Below are 22,969 nucleotides of genomic sequence, written 5' to 3' on the forward strand. Positions count from 1 at the left end.
AAAGATTTGGAAATTTATTTAAGTTGGAGTGGAATATCTTCTGCAGCCAACTTAAGGATGGATTTCACACCCCCCTGCCCCCACCCCCACCCCCAAGTCTTATGCAGGGCACAGGCAGATGCACAATTTGCCTCATTGACACATATCAGATAGATATTATATAATATGATCTCTATCTGGCATCCTGCTTTAGGGTCGGGGAGTGGGGATTGGAGGGCTGCAAAGCATTTGGGAAAGGGGTCCTCTTGGCCCTCCAGGGTTGCTGGTTGACCATCCAAGGCTGCAGGAGGCAGCACCAGTCGAGACGCTGGGAAAGGCAATATTGCCAACAGGGCGGTGCCTCCTGAGCTCTCAGTGGCTTCTTGGCGAGCAGCCGGTCGCGGGGGGGTGGGTGCGAGCGGAGTGGAGAGGAGAGTTTTTACTCAGTGTGTTTTGCCCTGGATACATGGTATTTAACTTTTTGCTCTTACTCTTTGGGGAGGGATGTTGCAGGCGGGTTTGGAGCGCCGACCCAGATTGGGAGACAAATGGATACTTTGTGAATTGTAGCAACTTTGATGTAGCCAGCGGTGCCCTCGCTGTTATTTCTGAAATAGAACAGTTCCACTATTCACACTGACTGTTAGATCGCTCAGCAGCAGGATATCGTCCGGTGGACGTGGCTTAAGGGAGGAAATGTCCCAACTTTAGAGCCTGTTGCTAAGTGTTTTTTTAAAAAAGGGCAGGGTTTGAGCTGCGAGGGGATTCCGCTGCTGCTTGTCGCTGACACTCACATTGCTGTGTTATAGGGAATCCGCACGTGTGGCGACTGTGTAAACTCGCCCTTCAACTGGCTGACATGCAATTTTCGACCCAACCTTTCTTCCAGCTGATTTGTCTCCCCCCCCCACCCCGGCTCACTTTTGACCGCTGGAGCCCCACGACTTGCATTTATATAGCGCCTCTCACGATCGCTTCTCCAAGCGCTTCACAGCCAGCGGAGTATCAGTTTTGAAGCATAGTTGTTATTGTAATGCAGGAAAGATAGCAGTCACTATGCTCAAAGCTAACCCCCACAGACCGAATCAGCTGTTTTTGTGATGGTGGCACAGTGGTTAGCACTGCTGCCTCTCAGCGCCAGGGTCCTGGGTTTGATTCCTGGCTTGAGTCACTGCCTGTGTGTAATCTGCACGTTCTTCATGTGTCTGCTCTGGTTTCCTCCCACAGTCCGAAAGACATGCTGGTTCGGTGCGTTAGCCATGCTAAATTCTCCCTTGGTGTACCTGAACAGGCGCCAGAGTGTAGTGACCAGGGGATTTTCACGGTAACTACATTGCAGTGTTAATGTAAGCCCACTGATGACACCAATAAATAAACTTAATGTATGGTTGAGGAGTAGACACCAGACAGCTTTCTGGTGGTAACTCTGCTGCTCACCTTCCAGCCAGTGTCCTGGGATTGACCTTGTCCGCCCAGGCAGGCAAATGGGTTTCATATTTCAATCAAACAAACAACACCCTGACAGTGTTGCACTCCCTCAGCACTGCACGAGTGTCAGATTTGACTTTTTGTGCACAAGCCCTGGAATGAGACTGGAACCTTGTGACTCAGAGTGAGGCAAGAGTGCTAACTACTGAGGCTGACACTCGACCACAAGAATCTAGGCTGCCACTCCAATGCAGCACTCAACTGTCGAGCATGTCACCTTTCAGATGAGACATAAAACTGAAGGCCAGTTTACTTTCACTGTTGCGCTATGTTGAAAGACAACAAGAGGGAAATTCTCACCTCAACAATATCCGTACCTTAATCAGCACTCTAAAGAAAAATAGATTCTCTGGCCATTATCACATCAGTGTGCTCAAATTGGCTGCTGTATCTTTTCTGCTTCTCTCCCTGCCCGCCCTCCCCACTATCATGGACCATGATTAACCAGAAAGACCTAGAGTGGAAGTGGGGGATGCGGTGAGGTGAAATAATGCATATCAAAAATCAAGGGGTTTGTGCCAAAGTATAGGGTTTTGCTTTGATTTTTTTATTGTCACATGTATTAGTATACAGTGAAAAATATTGTTTCTTGCACTATACAGGCAAAGCATACCATTCATAGAGAAGGAAAGAGAAGTTGCAGAATGTAGTGTTGCAGTCATAGCTAGCGTTTAGAGAAAGATAATTTAATATAAGATAGATCCATTCAGAAGTCTGATGGCAACAGGGAAGAAGCTGTTCTTGAGGGCAGCAGTGGCAAAACTGTGCTTTAAGAATGAAGGAGCAGGAATCGACCAGATTGCCCTTCGAACCTTTCAGTACAATCACGGTTGATTTCCCTCAACTCCACTTTTCTGCTCACTTCACATATAACCTGATTCCCTGAGAGATCAAATCTGCCTTTCACAACCTTGAATATAGTCAACGATGGAACATCTAGAACATTCTGGTATAGCCTTCCGTGCCCGCTGGGCACCACAGGGGCTCAGGTGCATTATAGACCCCGACAATCACATTTTGATATGACGTGTCTTAAGTTTCCTTTGTACTTTTGCTTTTGTTCGGGCTGTTCCCCTTCCTTTTGGGGAGCTGCCCCTTTTACTTTGTCCTAATTTAGTTTGAGTTTGTCTATTTGGTTTGGCTTTGAAAGAGGACAAAACCACAAAGATTCAAAACCCTTTGACAGGAGAAATCTCTCCTCCTCTGAGACCTAAGTGAGCTGCCCCTTATCCTGAGGTTTTCACTCCATTTTGTAGATTCCCAAACCAGTGGAAGAAACCTCTCCGTAGCTAACCTGTCGAGCCATTGCAGCAAGTCCGATCTTGTCTTTGCTTAAGGCCTGTGTCTATATACATGTTTCAACGGACTTCAGCATTTGCACTGTGCACCAACACAGGTTTACTTTAGTTTATTTGAACTACTGCAGGCATTGTGCGGAAGAACAAACATACAAGAACGTATGGGATTTTAATAATAGGAAATGCATCTCAGCTTGATGCATCTCACCGTGGCAACATTTCACCATGTCAGTATGACTCAACAGACAGGTATAGGAAGAATCACTGTTTTCATATGCAAATGGGTCATGTGGCAAAACTTAAACTGATCTGTAGAGACTGGTTGCAGTATGTTGAAATGCAGTTTGGTCTTCGTCACAATGTAATTGTAGTGCCTCATGGAGCAACGCAAAGCCATTTCTCCTGCCACATCATGGGTGTCGATTTAAAGGCTGATTTAGAATGGTTGTGCCTCTTGTTGTTTGCATCAGTTTATTCAAGTTGCAATTTATTACCTGACGAGTGCCTGCTCTTGGTCTGGTTGCCACAGGAAGTGAGAGTGGTACAGGGCAGAGGGTGCCTGATTGCCTGCATTTGAATCGCCCCAAGCTACATTTCACAACTTTTTCATCCCTACTCATTCCCATCCTGTAATATCTAAAGCTTGGAAGAAGAGGGCGTCCTGTAATATTAAAAGGACTACCATAGTCTGAAAGACAACCCAATATTGGATGTCATGCTAAAACATTAGTGTCATCTTAGAGTAAACATTTCTGGTGGGGTAACTTTAACTTTATGTTTATTAATGTCACAGGTAGGCAAGCATTAACACTGCAATGAAGTTACTGTGAAAATCCCCTAGTCACCACACTCCTGTGCCTGCTCGGGTACATTTGAGGGTGATTTTTTTCTTTAGCATGACCAATGCACCGAACCAGCACGTCTTTCGGACTGCGGGAGGAAACCGGAACACCTGGGGGAAATTCGTGCAGACTCCACGCGCACAGTCTCCACGCACTCAAGCCTGGAATTGAACCCGGGTCCCTGGCGCTGTGAGGCAGCAGTGCTAACCACTGTACCACTGTGCTGCTCTGAACCAGCCAGGAATAATATACACTGCAGTAATCATCAGGGCATATTGGTGATTATCAGTGGATAAGACAAATTTTTTATGCCATTATTATCATTTTCTGCCTCCACATCACTTGAAGGCTGTTTGCGTTTCACCCCACTTTTTAATTTTTCTGCAATCATTTTGATTCTCAATCACTTTTTCTATTGTATTCTGCTTATTTACTTGCCAAATGAGATGTCTTTCCACAACGATTGGGTGTTTCTATTGACTAAGTGTGTATAATTAATTCAGGAGGGTGGAATTCTTGATGTGGTGCTGTGGTCAGTTTGGACAATGTCAGTGTATTGATGGCGATCTGTAAACAGCCCGTTACAGTGAATGACAGACTTGAGTAAACTGTTTACCCTGATTTAGGCTAATGTAGGCATTTAAAGTAATAAACCAGAAGCATTGCTTATTTGTTTAAACTTTATTGCAGGACAGAATGCAGAGTAAATTGAAACAACTATTCTCTCAGGCAAATAGGTCAACAGCAAGCAATTATAAGTTTAAATTATCAGCAGAGGAGAGATAAGCAATGGTTTAATGCCAAGTTCTCAGGATGTGGAACGCTTTATCTGAAAAGGTGGCAGAAGCATTCGATGAATAATTTTGAAAAGGATTTGACAGGCACTTGTGTGTCTGTGTCCTTCAGGATTTTTAAAAATTCTTTCATAGGATGTGGGCATCGCTGGCAAGGACGTAAGCGAACTAGATGGGTTTCATGGTCACATTACTGGAACTAGCTTGTTCATTCCAGATTATTACCTGAATTTATGGGAGGTGATGGCCTGGTGATATTATCCCTGGACTATTAATCAAGAAACTCAGCTAATATTCTGGGGATCCGGGTTTGAATCCTGCCACGGCAGATGGTGAAATTTCAATTAAATATAAAATATCTGGAATTAAGAATCTACTGATGACCATGAAATGATTGTCGTAAAAACCCATCTGGTTCACTAATGCCCTTTAGGGAATGAAATCTGCTGTCCTTACCTGGTCTGGCCTACATGTGACTCCAGAGTCACAGCAATGTGGTTGATTCTCAACTGTCCTCTCAGGGCAACTTGGGATGGGCAATAAATGCAGGCTAGCCAGCAATGCCCATGTCCTATGAATGAATAAAATAAAATCAAATTTCAGCAGCTGCCAGTGTGGGAATTGAGCTCTTGTCTCCAGATTATTGATCCAGTGACATTACCACAACACCACTAAAGTTTAAACTTTATAAAGTTTAACCAGCCTTTGTATTGCCATGGTTATTTAACTTCAGAGCGACACCTCCAAGTAGTCTTCTCATGTTAGGTGTAATGATTCAAATGCTGTGCATATTTTCAAATATTCTCTTTGTGGATGACACAGAAAGATGATAAAGAATCTAACGTTTTGATGGTTATTCTTTCCCATTCACTCAGACCGTTGAACTCAATTTGCTAATTTTTCCTCCTCAGGTTATACATTAGTGTCCCATCGAACTTTCATAGAATGATAAAATCCCTACAGTACAGAAGGAGGCCATTCAGCCCATTGAGGCTATACCGACCGTAATCCCAACCAGGCCCTATTCACGTAACCCCACAGAGTTACTTTGCTAATCCTCCTGATGTTAGGGTCAATTTAGCATGGCCAATCAACCTAACCTGCACATTTTTGGAATGTGGGAGGAAACCAGATCACCCGGCGGAAACCCACGTGGATCACGGGGAGAACGCGCAATCTCCAGACAGACTGTGAGCTTAGACTGTAATTGAACCGGGGTTCCTGGTGCTGAGAGACAGAAGTGCTAACCAGTGTATCGTGTGTGATTGTTGTGTGAAACACACACACTTTGCACAACATTATAAAGACAGAACCAGGAAGGACTAAGGGCAGTTTAATAAGCTGTCACTGGACAGTAGGAATGTAGTAGTTTTAATAAGTAAAAAGAGGAGAGGAAACGAATTAACCACATCAAAGTAATTTTGAAATTCCCCAAGTTCAACTCGATGGATTTTGCAGGTGGGGAGGTTTGATGTATAGATAGGAGGGTTAAGGTCGGGAGTGCCGTCACAATGCAGTCTTGCTAAAACTGTACAGTTATACACAACAAAACTGTACAACAGAGGCCAGCATGCACCTTCACTTTAAACTGTAATTCTTCATTCATCTGCTGCAGAATCTGCATAAGATCCAAACTGGCCCTGTGTCCCCTGCAAAAGGACATCATTGCTTCACTATGTATGTGCAGACAGATGTTGGTGGCCATCTTGCGTTGGCTGAAGACACAATGTTAAATTCAGGCTCCCATTTGCCCATCATGTCAGATATAAGCGATTCCTTGGAATTACTTGCAGAAGCGTAGGGAGTTTTCCCAGTAACCTGGTCAGCGTTCGTCCCTTAAACACATGAAAACTGATCCATTGGTTTTTTAGCATCTGTGGAAAGAGAGCGAGAAAGAACAGAGCCAGGAAGGACTAAGGGCAGTTTAATAAGCTGTCACTGGACAAGTTTGTTTTAGGTGTGGATGACTGTTCTGTGACAAAAAGTCATCCAGACTCGAAACATTGGCTCTGTTCCCTTTCCACAGATGCTGTCAGACTTGTTGAGATTTTCAAGCGTTTTCTGTTTTGGTTTCAAATTCCCACATCCACAGTAATTTGCTTTTATCAGCTGGTCTTTTCCTTGGTGTTGCATGTAAACTATAAACCCACCAACATCTCTTTTGTATCTTCGTTTTACAAATTCCCAAGCCCTTTTCTCACGGATGCAGTTGCCACTCTTTAAGTCATCACAAACACCATTATGAGTTCAGAGAGAAATGAAATTGTCAGCATTTCAATTGAGTATTTTTGATTTGATCCTTTTGGGACCTAAAATACTTACGGAACCTTTGAGGCTTCAGCAGCATGCATCATGTTGTTATGAGGCTTCTGCAATATATATATAGTGTGTTGTATCTTCTACCTTTGACTGCAAGGCGCTTTGAATTTCCTGTTTTTGTTCCATACACAATGCCACAGAAAGTCATTTACGTGAAATAAATAATTGTTCTCATCAGTTCAATGTCTTTTAGTTGCTGCTGGGTGTACTTGGCAGATGCAAGTAGGATTGTATTACTTAATTAAGCAGGTAACACGTGGCGCATTAATTCCATGAGTCACTTCGCTCTCTGAGGCCAGCAGTGCATTGACATGATGTTGATAGGCTATCACCATGACAAGGGTAGATTGTATACAAACCATTTACTCCAGAGCGTTCAGTTCATTATACTGTGAACCAGCACACAGGCACTTCATTTGCAATCCTTTGTGTATCCACTCCTGTCGCGATCTCTCCCTTCTGGCAAACAAATAATATGTTATAGCAGCGAAGCAATAGCACTCACACTTGACCTCTAAGAAGACTACCCCCAAAGGTCCAATTCCCCTCTCACAAATGCAGCAGATCAAGGGCATCTCCAGGCACATTGATGTTAGCAAGCAAGATAAGTAGCCAGTCTCACTGAAGTATTCTCACAGACAGCAAATCAGGAAGTCAAAAGCATCAAATTCCTTTTTTTTTCTTTAATTTTCAGAAAACAGAATAAATTTTCTGATTAAATTTTGATAGAACAAAATATAACATCATAAGTCGTAATAGGACTTGACCATTCGGCCCATCAAACCAGTTCTGTCATTCGATAAGATCATGACTGATCTGATTGTGGCATTAATTCAATTTTGCTGCCCATCCCCCCCATACCCTTTCACTTCTCTTCGATTAAAAAATCTCCCCAGCTCATCCTTGAATATGTTTATTGACCCAGCCTCCACTGCTGGAAGAGAATTCCAAAGACTAGGGCAGCACGGTAGCACAGTGGTTAGCACTGCTGCTTCACAGCTCCAGGGTCCTGGGTTCGATTCCTGGCACGGGTCACTGTCTATGTGGAGTTTGCACATTCTCCTCATGTCTGCGTGGGTTTCTTCTGGGTACTCCGGTTTCCTCCCACAGTCCAAAGATGTGTGGGTTAGGTTGATTGGCCATGCTAAGAAAATTGCCCCTTAGTATCCAGGGATGCGTAGGTTAGAGGGATTAGTGGGTATAATATGTCGGGGATATGGGGGTAGGGCCTGGGTGGGATTGTGTTTGGTGCAGACTCGATGGGCCGAAGGGCCTCCTTCTGCATTGTAGTGACCTATGATCTAGGTTCACTAGGATGATCCCCAGTATGGAGGGATTGTCATATGAGGAAACGTTAAACAGGGTGGGGCTCTCTACATGGGAATTTAGAAGAATGAGATGTAATCTCATTGAAACATATCAGATTCTTCGGGGGATTGACAGATTAAATGCTGAGAGGATGTTTTCCCTTCATGGAAGATCCAAGGACCAGAGGGCAGAAGCTGGAATCATATCACTGTTCACATTGGTGGGACTTTCCCATCCCACTGTGGTGAATGAAGATTTGGCCAATCATTTTCTTGATAGAATGGCAGTTGATTAATGTCCAATTCTTCAAAATGTCCAAAATTCTCCTTCCTTTCCAGATTGCCCCTGTTTGAAGTGGACCTTGAAAGATCCCCCAGTGTGAAATAACATGCAACAGGTCTACAGTGCAATTCATATCAAAACTTTCCAGAGAAGTGGTCAACTTAAAGTTTCACAACTACAGAATTGTTACAGTGCAGAATGAGGCCAGTTGGCCCATTGTGTCTGTACCAGCTCTTCAATTGAGTGATGTGACTTACTGCCCATTCTTCCTTTTTTCTTATACCTTGCATGTTGTTTCTGTTTAAGTAGTCATCCAGTGCCCCAATTGCAAACCTCTCCATCACTCGTCCCGGCAGCATATTCCAGATCTGAATTACTCACTGAGTGAAAAAGTTTCTTCTCTCATCATATTTGCATCCTTAATTCTTTTATGAGTGGAAACAGTTTATCCCTATCTACTCTGTCTAGCTGCCTCATTGCCGCCTCCAAGAACAGTCCAACCTTTCCAATCTATCCACACAACTGAAGTTTCTCATCCCTGGGACCATTCTTGTAAACCACTCTGTACAATGCATTTACACCCTTCCTATAGTGTGGCGCCCAGAACTCATAGAATCCCTACAGTAACAGAAGGAGGTCATTCAGCCCATCAAGTCTATACCCACCCAGGCCCTATTCCCATAACACCATGCATTTATCCTACTAACCCCCTGACACTAGGGCCAATTTACCATGGCCAGCCAACCTAATCCGCACATCTTTGGACTGTGGGAAGAAACCAGAGCACCCAGTGGTAACCCACGCAGAGACGGAGAGAAAGCCCAAGTGCCACAGAGACAGTGACCCGAGGCTGGAATTGAACCTGGGACCCTGATGCCATGAGGCAGCAGTGCTAACCACTTTGCCACCCTGTACACAGTATTCCAGCTGAGGTCTAACTGGTGTCTTATATAAATTCAGCATAACCTCCTTCCTCATATACACTCTGCACCTGTTAACAAAGGCCAGAATATTGCCTGATTTATTAACTGCTTTCTCCCCCTGCCCTGCTACTTTCTGCTCCTGCACCCCTTTAAGGGTATTACCCTTTATTTTTGATTGTCTCTCCATGTTCTTCCGCCCAAAATGCATCTCCTTTTTCTGCCACCTATTGCAGGACCATATCCCCCTTCCTACCCAAGTCATTGGTACCAGTGTGGATGACAAGCTCTGTCTGTTCACCCTCCTGCAGTAGAATGTCCTGCAGCCGCTTTGTGATATCCTTCACCCAGGTATCAGGGAGGCAGCACCCCAATCCTGGAGTCACGTCTGTGGCCACAGAAAGCACATCGGCCATTAGGTGACTTGGTTGTTTGTGATCGGCATCATTTCTTGTATTTATTTATTTTTACAAGCTGCTCTTCTTTAAACACAGAACATTACAGCGCAGTACAGGCCCTTTGGCCCTCGATGTTGCGCCGACCAGTGGAACCAATCTAATGACCCTCTAACCTAAACTATTCCAACATTATCCATATGCCTATCCACTGACCATTTGAACGCCCTTAAAGTTGGCGAGTCCACAACTGCTGCAGGCAGGGCATTCCACGCCATTACTACCCTCTGAGTGAAGAACCTACCTCTGACATCCGTCCTATAATTATCCCCCCTCAATTTAAAGCTATGTCCCCTCATGTTAGCCATCACCGTCCGAGGAAAAAAGCTCTCACTGTCCACCCTATCCAATCCTCTGATCATCTTGTATGCCTCAATTAGGTCACCTCGTAACCTTCTTCTCTCCAATGAAAATAACCTCAAGTCCCTCAGCCTTTCCTCATAAGACCTTCCCTCCATACCAGGCAACATCCTGGTAAACCTCCTCTGCACCCTTTCCAATGCCTCCACATCCTTCTTATAATGCGGCAACCGGAACTGTGTGCAATACTCCAAGTGCGGCCGCACCAGAGTTTTGTACAGTTGTAACATTATTGCAACAAGTTGTAAACAGTTCACTATGTATGTGGTTAGCTGATGAATTAGGTAGATCTCTGTCAGTCGCAGTTTCCTGTCGTTGTGACAATGTGTGGCCTACAGAAGTTGCTATCGATTTCGGTGGCGTAGTGACGGTGAATGCTGACAGGATCAACCGCAAAATCTGCCCCATTAGGATGTTGCAGCAAACTTTAAAAAAAAGTCCATGTACAGCATTGTAGAAATAAACTGTTACTTTATGTATAATAATAAGGGACAAAGATTAGATAGGTAGTCAGCAAAGGCAGGGTGCGTCTGGAACGAGCTGCCAAAGGCAGTAGTAGAGGTGGGTGCAATTTTGTCTTTTAAAAAGCATTTAGACAGTTATATGGGTAAGATGGGTATAGAGGGATATGGGCCAAATTCGGGCAATTGGGACTAGCTTAGTGATGAACACTGGGTGGCGTGGACAAGTTGGGCTGAAAGACCTGCTTCTATCCTGTAAACCTCTATGACTCTATTTATGCAGCATCTTTTGTGATCTTGGGACATCCTAGCAGAAGGTTGTCCAACAAAAGCCCTCGATCCACAGGCTGTCCCCACCAGTCCTTGTACCAGGCCAGCCAATCGCCACGGTGAACCCCTTAATAAAAACCTCGAAGGTACCACGCTGTGAGTTACCCTCGAGTTTGTGATCTTCCTGCCAATTTCTCTGGAGACTGATATTTTAAAGTGGAGAGTGGGTGTGGGGCTGTGTCTGTGCTGCTGGGAGTGACAGAGTGAGTAGGACGGGATCGGGAACCGGGGGCGTGGAACAGTCTGAAACCGACCACTCACTACCTGAAGGGACTGGTGAATGAGAGGGATGGAGGGAGGGGGGTAGAGGGAGAGAGAGGGGTGAGACAGGCAGGGTGGGACGGGGAGGGGGAGAGAGAGGGGGGGAGAGGGGAAAGTGAGGAGGAGATATGGGGGGAGGCAAAGGGGGAGGGGGAGGGTGAGAGAAATCATAGAATCGCTACAGGGCAGGAGGAGGTCATTTAGCCGACACTGACAACAATCCCACACAAGCCCTATCCTCATACAGTCACCCAAGGTCAGAAATGAACCCGGGTCCTTGACGCTGTGAGGCAGCAGTGCTAACCACTGTGCTGCCCAGAGAGATGGGGGCGGGCAGGGGAAAGAGGTGGGGAAGGCTGTGGAAAAGAGAGGGAGCAGAGGGAAGGAGGGGGAGAGAGAGGTGGAGGGAGGGGTGCATTGGGAGAGGGAAGGGTTAGGGAGCGTGGAAGGGAGGGGAGAGAGTCATTGAGGAAGGAAAAAAAGTGTGAAGGAGCGGAGAGAGAGTGAGGGGGTTAGAATCCCTACAGTGCAGAAAGAGGCCATTGGAGCCTGCACCACCCAGGCCCTATCCTCTTAACCGCACATATTTACCCTACCAATCCTTCTGACACTAAGCAACAATTTAGCGTGGCCAATCAACCTAACCTGCACACTTTTAGACTGTGGGAGGAAACCCATGCAGACACAGGGAGAATGTGTAAATTCCATATAGACAGTCACCCAAGGCTGGAATTGAACCCAGGTCCCTAGCGCTGTAAGGCAGCAATGCTAAACTCTGTGCCACCATGTAGCCTCTTTGAGAGAAAGAAAATTACCCCTTGCCCTTCACTCCTATAGTTTGGTCACCACTCCCTCCCAATGCCCTGGTGTGTTGTCCTGTCAGAAGCCCCTAGTCCCCCACCCCAACCCCCTCCTTCTGCAGCTCCTATGGTTTCTGGTTTTATTTGTACCCTGCTAAGTGTCCCTTAATTATTTCCTCCTGAGCTGGTCATCCTGCCCTTGTGAAAAAAAACTGAAATGACACATCGTATCTGAGAAAATTTAGACCCCTCTCCCCCAACACACACACACACACCACCCTAGATCATTTAACATCGAATGAAGCACGTCTTGAAATGTAGTCGTCTTTAACCTGGTGTTGTGAGACTTCTTACTGTATAAACCTGACAGCCAGTCTAGATCTGTACCCTATGTTGGATCCAGTGCTATTTGTTATACCCTCACAAAGGTGTGAAGAAATTCTTGTTACAAAACTGTATGAAAGGTAAGCTAATTTGGGTTTCAGTTGCATTGGGAGGATGTTGGGCAACAGCTGTTGCGTTGAAGGGGAAGGAATAGCTAAAGGGAATAAGCTCAGTTCTTGCTCAGAGTATTCCTGACAATGTTGCAATCAGAATTGAGACCTCGAATATGTAGAATGGGTTGGATGGTGTGTCCTGCAATGTCTGCACTGCAAGTAATGAGAGAGGGATGGGAAATGAGGGACAATTCCAACTGTCTTTGGTGTTGATGGGAATGAGATTCTCCCACCTGATAGCGTGGTTAGAAACCTGCATAGTTTGAAGGTGCGCCCAGTTTTTGCTTAGGGTTGCCAACTCTGGCTGGGCATAATCCAGGAGGCAGTGACAGAATTGAGGCTACAGCTGACTGGATGACACAAGGAGGGGAGTTTCTTCACTGTCCCAACTTCCTGTCCATCCCGTCAACTCATCACATTTCCTTTGGCAACTCTCCCAGATGCAAGTTTTTTTGGACGAAAGTGGCTCTTTTGTTTGGCCTTTGCAATGTTGAATTCTAGATTCTTCCCCGAGTTGCATTTGAGGTCCCGTGATGAGAAGAAAGCAAATTAAACAACAAAATCAATAAATCAACTGGAGTAAAGAAAATCAGTGACTCCTTCCCATTCACCGTCTCTTCAGGGTTGAAGTAACATACTCAACCTTCGGGGACAGGCCTAAAAAAGGCCCAGGCTTTAAACAGGGCCTGGGTCATTATTTCCTCCTTGGTTGCTACCCATTTCACACATGTTTTAGCTCTTGTCAAGTCAAACATTTTTTCAAGAGCATTAAAGCGACTTCACAAACAGAAAGTTGTGAAATCACTGATTACACTATCTTCGGACAAAGTGATTTACTATTGTCACGTGCATTTGGATTCAGTGAGAAGTATTGTTTCTTGTGCGCTTTGCAGACAAAACATACCGCTTATACAGTACGTAGGGAAGAAGGAAGGGGGAGTGCAGAATGTAGTGTTACAGTTAAAGCTAGGGTGTAGAGAAAGATCAACTTAATATATGGTAGGTCCAATCAAAAGTCTGATGGCAGCAGGGAAGATACTGTTTTTGAGTTAGTTGGTACGTGATCTCAGACTTGTGTATCTTTTTCCCAACTGAAGAAGGTGTTCAGGGTGCGTGGGATCCATGCGAGGCTGCGGGAAGTGTAGACAGTGTCAATGGATGGGTGGGTGGTTTGTGTGATGGACAGGGCTATGTTCACAACCCTTGTGGTCTTGGACAGAGGAGGAGTGATATATCTGGAAAAGATACTTTCTGTGGTGCATCTGTAAGAATTGGTGAGAGTTGTAGTGGTAATTTTCATAACCCAGTTGCAAAGCAGGCAACAGTGCTCCCTCTTACCTTGAATCCTGGGCCTTCCTTGCAGCCACTTGGCTAAGCATTTTTAGGCTGGTCACTGCATGCTGTGAATTTTCTAAGCAAAGGCAGTCGAAAATTCCAACAGTTACCCTTTGCTTCTGATTCAAAATCCTTCTTCTCAACTGGAAGTACAGACAGCGCTGGCGGGGAGAGAACATGATGTGGAGATGCCAGTGTTGGACTGGGGTAAACACAGTAAGAAGTCTCACAGCACCATGTTAAAGACCAACAGATTTATTTGGTAGCAAAATCCATTAGGTTTCGGAGCGCTGCCCCTTCAGGTGAATGGGAGTTCTAGTCACAATGGCGAAGGGGTAGCGCTCCAAAAGCTAGTGGATTTTGCTACCAAGTAAACCTGTTGGACTTTAACCTTGTGTTGTGAGACTTCTTACTGGGGAAAGAACAGGCAGCAATGTTGATGAGCAGTGTGTGTGCATGTTCATGTCGTTTAGGATCTATGTTATCGTGCTGCACCAGGTCGGTTGCTGCAAGTGCAATTATCACCATTCATGAATGGGCTGTGGCCAGGGACCACAAGTTACAGAATCGAATCACAGAATTGTCATTTTAAAATCTCCCAGATTGCTTTCACCAGATCCCCACACTGCAGAGGCAGACTGTTCAGCCCATCAAGTCTGCACTGACCCTCCAACAGAGCATCTTAGCCAGGCCCCATCCCCGTAACTCTCAAGTGTTTACCCCGGTAATCCCCATAAGCTACACATCTTGGGACACTAAGGGGAAAATTAGCATGGCCAGTCCACCTAACCTGCACACCTTTGGAGTGTGGGGGGAAACCGGAGCACCCGGAGGAAACCCACAAGACGGGGAGAACGTGCAGACTCCACAGACAGTGACCCAAAGCTGGAATCAAACCCAGCCCCTGGCACTGTGGGGCACCAGTGCCACCCAATAACCATTAGGAGAGTCTGATGGTGAATCTGATAGTCTGACAACCATTTAGGAATGGTTGACAAACCTTACTTGTCATTTAGGGATGGAATTGCAGGGATTAGCACTGAGGTAGCTAGAGGCACATTGACCATTGTCAAAGCAGTAAAAATCAGAGGTAACTCCAAACCTCAGTATTTTTCAAATGTAGCAGGGCATGCTGAGAAGTCTGGCAAAATAAAGTATATGGGATGCTTGGGTTTGTTAATTCAGAAATTGGGGACAAAAGTATCTTTATCGTGCACTGGCAGCGTGTACAGTTCTGAGCACTGCATTTTAGAAAGGGTGTTTCGAGAGCTTGGGTTTGGTACGGAAGAGTTAATGAGAACGGTGTCAGGGTTGAGGGGACTTGTGTAAAATGACTGAGAAAAAGCAGGGGAGGCTTTTGGTAGAAGTGTTCAAAATCACAAATGGTTTGATAGAGCAGGTATGACAAAACTGAATCCAGTGGCAGAAGGATTGGTAACCAGGAGCCGCAGATTGAAGGTAATTGGCAGAAACAATGTGAGGACATTATTTTACACAGTGAGTTGTTGTGATTTGAAATGTGCTACCTAAAAGCTGCTGGAAGCAGATTCAATAGGAACTTTCAACTGAGAATTCAATGCATAGGTGAAGGGGGAAAAAGCCACGGGTACTGACTTAGGGTGGCACAGTAGTTCGCACTGCCGCCTCACAGCACCAGGGACCTGGGTTCGATTCCCGACTTGAGTCACTCTGTGTGGAGTTTGCACGTTCTCCCCATGTATTTCCTCCTGGGTTCTCCAGTTTCCTCCCACAGTCCGAATGACATGTTGGTTCGATGCATTGGCTGTGCTAAATTCTCCCTCAGTGTACCCGAACAGGCGCCGGAGTATGGCAACAAGGGGATTTTCACAGTAACTTCATTGCAGTGTTAGTATACGCCTAATTGTTACACTAATAAATCAACATTAAGCATTGGCGAGTGGGACTAATTGGACACCCGTACCAAAATATCAGCGCGGTCACTGTGGATCAGATGGCCTCATTCTTTTCCACAGCTTTGAGAATTTCCTCTGCAGATGAGATTGAGAGGCCGGAACACAGGCGTTCAAAATTGGAAAGTTCTAGAATGTGGGGAGAATGCTGTGAATCGATGGCAGTTTGAAGGGGTCAGTGGCTGATCTGTCACCGTGTGCGTGCTTCCCCACTAACCCCCCCCACCCTGTGAAGCCAGCCTCCCCCACTATCCCCCCCACCCTGTGAAGCCAGCCTCCCCCCCCACTATCCCCCCCACCCTGTGAAGCCAGCCTCCCCCCCACTATCCCCCCCACCCTGTGAAGCCAGCCTCCCCCACTATCTCCCCCCCACCCTGTGAAGCCAGCCTCCCCCCACTCCCCCCTCCACCCTGTGAAGCCAGCCTCCCCCCACTCCCCCCTCCACCCTGTGAAGCCAGCCTCCCCCCCCACTCCACCCCACCCTGTGAAGCCAGCCTCCCCCCCACTATCCCCCCCCCACCCTGTGAAGCCAGCCTCCCCCCCACTATCCCCCCCCCCACCCTGTGAAGCCAGCCTCCCCCCGACTATCCCCCCCACCCTGTGAAGCCAGCCTCCCCACCACTATCCCCCCCCCACCCTGTGAAGCCAGCCTCCCCCCCACTATCCCCCCCACCCTGTGAAGCCAGCCTCCCCCCCCCCACTATCCCCCCCACCCTGTGAAGCCAGCCTCCCCCCCACTATCCCCCCACCCTGTGAAGCCAGCCTCCCCCCCACTATTCCCCCCACCCTGTGAAGCCAGCCTCCCCCCCACTATCCCCCCCACCCTGTGAAGCCAGCCTCCCCCCCACTATCCCCCCCCCACCCTGTGAAGCCAGCCTCCCCCCCACTATCCCCCCCCCACCCTGTGAAGCCAGCCTCCCCCCCACTATCCCCCCCACCCTGTGAAGCCAGCCTCCCCCCACTATCCCCCCCACCCTGTGAAGCCAGCCTCCCCCCCACTATCCCCCCCCCACCCTGTGAAGCCAGCCTCCCCCCCACTATCCCCCCCCACCCTGTGAAGCCAGCCTCCCCCCCACTATCCCCCCCCCACCCTGTGAAGCCAGCCTCCCCCCCACTATCCCCCCCCCACCCTGTGAAGCCAGCCTCCCCCCCACTATCCCCCCCACCCTGTGAAGCCAGCCTCCCCCCCACTATCCCCCCCCCACCCTGTGAAGCCAGCCTCCCCCCCACTATCCCCCCCACCCTGTGAAGCCAGCCTCCCCCCCACTATCCCCCCCACCCTGTGAAGCCAGCCTCCCCCACTACCACCCCTCCCCCCCAAACCTGTGAAGCCAGCCTCACCCATCCCTCTTACCCCACCCCCCCCCCCCATGAAGCCTACCGCCTCCACCCTGTGAAGCCAGCCTCCCTCCCACTCCACCCCCACCCTGTGAAGCCAGCCTCACCCATCCCTCTTACCCCACCCCCCCCCCTCACCCCCTCACCCCCCCCCCCCATGAAGCCTACCGCCTCCACCCTGTGAAGCCAGCCTTGGAAACTGGCAAAGACCTAAGCTAGCTGTGTCAAACTGCTCATCTGAATTCCCTCTGCTAGGAGGTCAGAGGTCAGAGGTTGTACACGTGCTCATAATTTTGGCCGTTAACATTTATATCTGGGCAACTGCTTGGCTGGTAAAGTTCCTCTCTTCCCCTCCACCCAATTTCTAGAGAGGCCCAAAGTAAATACTTTTCGTATTCACTCATTTGATGTAGGTTTCACTGGCTGGGCCAATGATTATTGCCTATCCTTGGTTGCCCTTGGGCCGAGTGGCTTGCAAGGCCATTTCAGAGGGGCAGTTAAGAATCGACCGCGTTGCTGTGGGCCCATATAGAGGCCAGATTAGGTAAAGGTGGCAGATTTCCTTCCTTAAAGTACCCAGATGGGCTTTCAGCCTTAGTCACTAGATTTTTGTGATTTCAGCTATTTTTTAAAGGGACTTTGCCGTTTAAGATGCCATGAATTGAATCTGAGTCACGTGTTGTGTTCATACAATACACACGGACTATCAGGTGGGAGGAAGAGGTGTATAGAGATCAGAAACAACATCTTGGTGATAAAATGGAAGGTGCCGATACAAAGGCAAGTCGCTGCGGGTCGATCTGGTTTTTTTTAACTAAGAAGATAAGACAGGCTTTGTTCAGCATGCTTGACTCTTTGCAGATCCTATGAACTCTTAAGGTTTCAGTTGAAGGCAACATAAGTAACTTCCAACAGTCAAAATGTGGGGACCATAGAATCCCCACAATACAGAAGGAGGTAATTCAGCCCATCGAGTTTGCACTGACTCTCTGACAGAGTCAGCTCTCCGTTGCCCTGAAGCAGAGTGATGGCACAGTAGTTAGCACTGCTGCTTCACAGCACCAGGGACCCCGGTTCAATTCCCAGCTTGGGTCACTGTCTGCACGGAGTCTGCATGTTTTCTCCGTGTCCGTGTAGTTTTCCTCCAGGTGCTCCAGTTTGCTCCCACAATCCAAAGACGTATTGGTTAGGTGCATTGGCCAAGCTAAACTCTCCCTCCGTGTACCCGAACAGGCGCTGGAGTTTTCACGTAACTTCATTGCAATGTTAATGTAAGCCTACATGTAACAAATAAATAAACTTTAACTACTTTTGTCCCCATAACCCCACACATTTACAATGGCTAATCCACCTAACCCGCACAGAGTCATAGATTTTTACAGCATGGAAACAGGCCTTTCGGCCTAGTTTGTCCATGCCACCCTTTTTTTTTTAAAACCCCTAAACTAATCCCAATTGCCCGCATTTGGCCCATGTCCCTCTAAACCCATCTTACCCATGTAACTGTCTAAATGTTTTTCAAAGGACAAAATTGTACCCGCCTCTTCTACTACCTCTGGCAGCTTGTTCCAGATACTCACCACACTCTGTGTGAAAAAAATCCCACAACACCAGCTTAAAGTCCAAACAGGTTTATTTGTGGCAAAAGCCGCAAGCTTTCGGGATAGCCTGTCCCTTCGTCAGGTGGCTGGGAGTTAGCTTGTGGCTTTTGCTACAAATAAACCTGTCTGGACTTTCAGCTGGTGCTGTGGGATTTCTTTCTGAAAAAAATTGCCCCTCTGAACACTTTTGTGTCCCTTCCCTCTCACCTTAAACCAATGCCCTCTAGTTTTAGACTACCTTATCTTTGGGGAAAGATATTGACTATCTAGCTGATCTATGCCACTCATTATTTTATAGACCTCTATAAGATCACCCCTCAGTCTTCTATGCTCCAGAGAAAAAGGGTCCCAATCAATCCAGCCTCCCCTTATGACTCAAACCATCAAGTTTCGGTAGCATCTTAGTAAATCTTTCCTGCACTCCTTCTAGTTTAGTAATATCCTTTCTATAATAGGATAACTAGAAATGTAGTTTTACCAATGTCTTGTACAACTTCAACAAGCCATCCCAATTCCTATGGACTGAGGGTGGAGACCCACGCAGACACAGCAAAAACGTTCAAATTCCACACTGATAATCACCCAAGGCTGCAGTTGGTCCCTGGTGCTGTGAGGCAGCAGTGTGAACTACTGTGCCACCCCATGCCAGGACATGTGTCAGTAAATTGGTACGCATTTCAGATGTGTTTCATTGAGATCGTTGTAACTTTGTCGTTCAGGATTTCGTAACATCTACAAAATCCATCATCTCTGAGTTTACTCTTGAATGTTTTAACCAATCGCTGATTAAAGTCTCACGCATGAAGCATTGACACTGTTTTTCTCTCCACAGGTGCTGCCACGATTGCTGCGCGTTTCCAGCATTTTCTGCTTTGTAATTTGAGAGTTTCAGCTTGTGTTCTGCACCCCGAGCGAGAAATGATTGGTAACCTCCTGCTGCTATTCCTAGAGCATCCTGTGACGTTCATCCATACGGTTTTGGCTGAATTTTGAGTGCTGGCTTCTGGGGCAAAGCAGCATGGTGGTTCACCAGCTGCTGGCCATTTGGGAAATAACCTGGTTGTGACAAGAACGTTATGCATAAAGGAATTGGGCAGCCTGTGTGGAGGCAGCTCCCCCAGTCGAGAGCAGCACCGGTGGAACGATACAAGCATGGCTGCTGCACCTATGAGGGATATGTCTATCTTTATGGCGGTCGGAGGCAAAATGGGCTGAAGGACTTTTGGAGGTACAACATTGGTAAGATGCCAGGTTTCCATTGGCTCTTTCTTGTGACGTGTTATCATGATCAAATTTTAGCTAATGGCACCTGAATAAGGATTAATGTAACTTATTCACACTAGTTGCTTGAGGTCAGACCTGACCTGACCTGACCTGAGGTGAGGAATGCAGGAATCAGGAACAGAAGTTGGCAAATTCAGCCCTTCAAGCCTGCTCCACCATTCAATCAGATCGTGGCTGATCTCTCCCTAGTCTCAAATCCAGCTCCCTACCTCTTCCCCAATTCCCTTTAACCTGTCTTTTTGAATCAGAAATATATCTGTCTCCTCCTTGAAATCATTTAATAATTCAGTCTTCACCACACTATGGGGTTGGAGTGATGTGAGTCGAAAGGATTCTGAAACAGGAGACAAGTAGCTGCTGAAGATTGAATTCCTCGTCCTGTTTGGGATGTCCCAAGTGGCAGTGGGACTAAAAGAAGGAGAATTTTGGAAAAACGCGCCAGAGACATGGAGAGCTGTGGCTGGGTTCATAGCATCCCTATAGTACAGAAGGAGGCCATCCAGTCCATCAAGTCTGTACCGACCACAATCCCACCCAGGCCCTATTCCCATAACCCCACACATTTACCCTGCTATTTCCCCTGACAGCTGGGTCATTTTAACATAGCCGATCTACCTAACCTGCACATCTTTGGACTGCGGAAGGAAACCAGAGCACCCAGAGGCAACCCACGAGGAGCAAGTGCAAACTCCACACAGACGTTGACCCGAGGTGAGAATTGAACTTGGGACCCTGGTGCTGTGAGGCAGTAGTGCCAATGTGCACTCTGACTGCAAATTGAAAATGGGGGGAATAGAGTGGAGCGCGGAAGTGGAAAACTTAGGGGTTCTTTATAACTAAATGATAGAAAATTCAATGTGTATTGAGACACTCTAATTTTGTAAGTTCAGATCTTGCTAAGGAGAATAATTCTGAAAAAATGCACGTTCCTTTAGGAGGCAAATGGCTTGATCATTCTCCGCCGGCCCTTTAAAGTTTCACAGTTGCGGAATTTATCCTGCTCCATTTGCCCCCCGCCCCCCTCTCCTTTTCTTCCTCAGTTGCTTTTTCCTGCTGTAGCTACTGGAACCAGTGCCTGGTTTACTGACAACATTTTTTTTCAAATCGTCTTTAGTCGGCAGCTCCTCAATCCCCAGACATTTCAGATGCTGCAGAACTCACCTGCTGAAATGTGCACTTAGTGAAACGCGTGCAATATAGCCACGTTGATCTCTGCGCTTTAATCAGGCAGGAAATCAGTGGGGAGAAAACTTTGCCCAGTCACTGAGACAGTTTTGAATGTGGAAGGTGTGTGGAATAAATGGATGTAACTTATTAAGGAATGAGAAAGAAGATTGCTGTTAGCTAATAGATTCAGAACATTTTTTTTTGTTACCTGCTTAATAGTCAACTATTACAGCACGGTAGCCCAGTGGTTAGCACTGCAGCTTCAAAATGCCAGGGACCTGAGTCCGATTCCTAGCTTGGGTCACTGTCTGTGTACAATTTGCACATTCTCCCTGTGTCTGCATGGGCTTCCTCCAGGTGCTCCAGTTTCCTCCCACATTCTGAAAGGCATGCTGGTTAGGTTCATTGACCCGAACAGGTGCCGGAGTGTGGGAATTTCGCAGTAACTTCATTGCAGTGTTAATGTAAACGTTACTTGTGACTAATAAATAAACTTTACTCAACTGCAACAGACTGGATAAGCAAATCAGCTGAGGCAGCTGGACATCGAGAGGCTGTGATTACCAGGGACTGGGACTAAGACAACTAAGGGCCATTAAAACCATTTAAAATGCACAACTTTGGGGAACAAAAACTGCTGGAGTGGCATAAGATTGTCACATTATTTCAAAGTGAAAGTGTTGATATGGACAAATTTGTCACACACTTCATGTGAGAATCCTCATGGCAGTCACTAATGAAACAGGACACATTCTGGTGGGTATCCTTAGGAAATTCCTAAACACCAGGACTGTGCCTGGGATTAGGGGAAAAGAATTGAAACGCCACCTTGAGTCATAGGGATATACAGCACAGAATCAGGCCCTTCAGCCCAACTCATCCGTGCTGACCAGGTTTCGGAAACTGAACTATTTGTCTGCATTTGGCCCGTATTCCTCTGAACCTTTCCCATCCATGTACCTGTCCAGATGTATTTTAAATGTTGTAATTGTACCCACCCTGCCATCCTCCTACACCCCAGAGAAAAAAGGCCCGCCTCTCCTATAATTCAAACCTTCAAAAAGAGGTTCAGGAGGCGACCCAGAGAATGACGTGATAGGGAACGTACATGGGAGGACAATCAGAAGGAATGAGCTGAGAACCATCTGAAGAAATACAGAACTTAGGGGTGGAGTTATGGCTAGATCATCTCGACAAAGCTCTATGAAGTTTGCTTGAGAGGAGTGGCAGTGATCTGAAATCTGGCAAAGTCTCAGTAGAACATTTTTTCAAGGAGATAACAAACTGGAGGAAAGGCCAAATGCAGTGTCTGTTGCTCATTCAGATTTCATTGAAAGCAGTGTTGTATCTGAGATTGTCCCGCACGTGGTACAGATTGAGTAGCTGAGGCTGAGGAAGCAAAGGGTGCCGGGCGACACGTGGAGCTGGATCAGTTTGGAAGAAGGTAACCAGTCAAGTAACTTTTAAAAGCTTATTTATTAGTGTCACAAGTAGGCTTACATTAATACTGCAATGAAGTTACTGTGAAAATCCCCTGCTTGCCACACGCCAGCGCCTGTTCGGTTACAGTGAGGCCAGCGCACCCAACCAGCACATCTTTTGGATTGTGGGAGGAAACTGGAGCACCCAGAGGAAATCTACGCAGGGGAGAATGTGCAGACTCCGCACAGACAGTGACTTAAGCCGGGGATCAAAGTTGGGTCCCTGGCGCTGTGAGGCAGCAGTGCTAACCACTGTGCCGCCATGCTGCCCCAATCAGTGGATCAGTCTGTTAGTTTTCGGTGTTCTTCTCTTGGAGGAAGAGAGTTAAAGCTCAGTGCTAAGGTGGGAGGGGCTACAAATAACCAGACACAAGATGAATACAGAGGGATCAGTTTGGATAGAGGAACTGAAATGACAAGTGATAAATGCTATTTATT

General features: G+C 46.9%; 1 protein-coding gene across 3 annotated transcripts in view; it reads left to right on the top strand.

Moving 5' to 3' along the window:
- The first annotated feature begins 365 nt into the window (after positions 1–365).
- The window catches only part of klhdc3l (kelch domain containing 3-like), a 53,522-nt gene continuing 30,918 nt past the window's right edge, over positions 366–22,969 (top strand). The window contains exons 1-3 of one of the 3 annotated variants that reach the window (XM_080198306.1): positions 416–448; positions 8,367–8,425; positions 19,432–19,838. In XM_080198306.1, the coding sequence (XP_080054432.1) occupies positions 19,676–19,838 (163 nt within the window). In that variant the 5' untranslated portion in view covers positions 416–448; positions 8,367–8,425; positions 19,432–19,675. Of the gene's footprint in view, positions 449–2,924; positions 3,015–8,366; positions 8,426–19,431; positions 19,839–22,969 lie in introns of those variants that run through there. The other 2 variants (XM_080198304.1, XM_080198307.1) reach the window with 2 other exon arrangements.

Source organism: Carcharhinus amblyrhynchos, chromosome 11 (genome assembly GCF_965287045.1).
Source record: "Carcharhinus amblyrhynchos chromosome 11, sCarAmb.v2.hapA, whole genome shotgun sequence".
Lineage (NCBI taxonomy): Eukaryota > Metazoa > Chordata > Chondrichthyes > Carcharhiniformes > Carcharhinidae > Carcharhinus > Carcharhinus amblyrhynchos.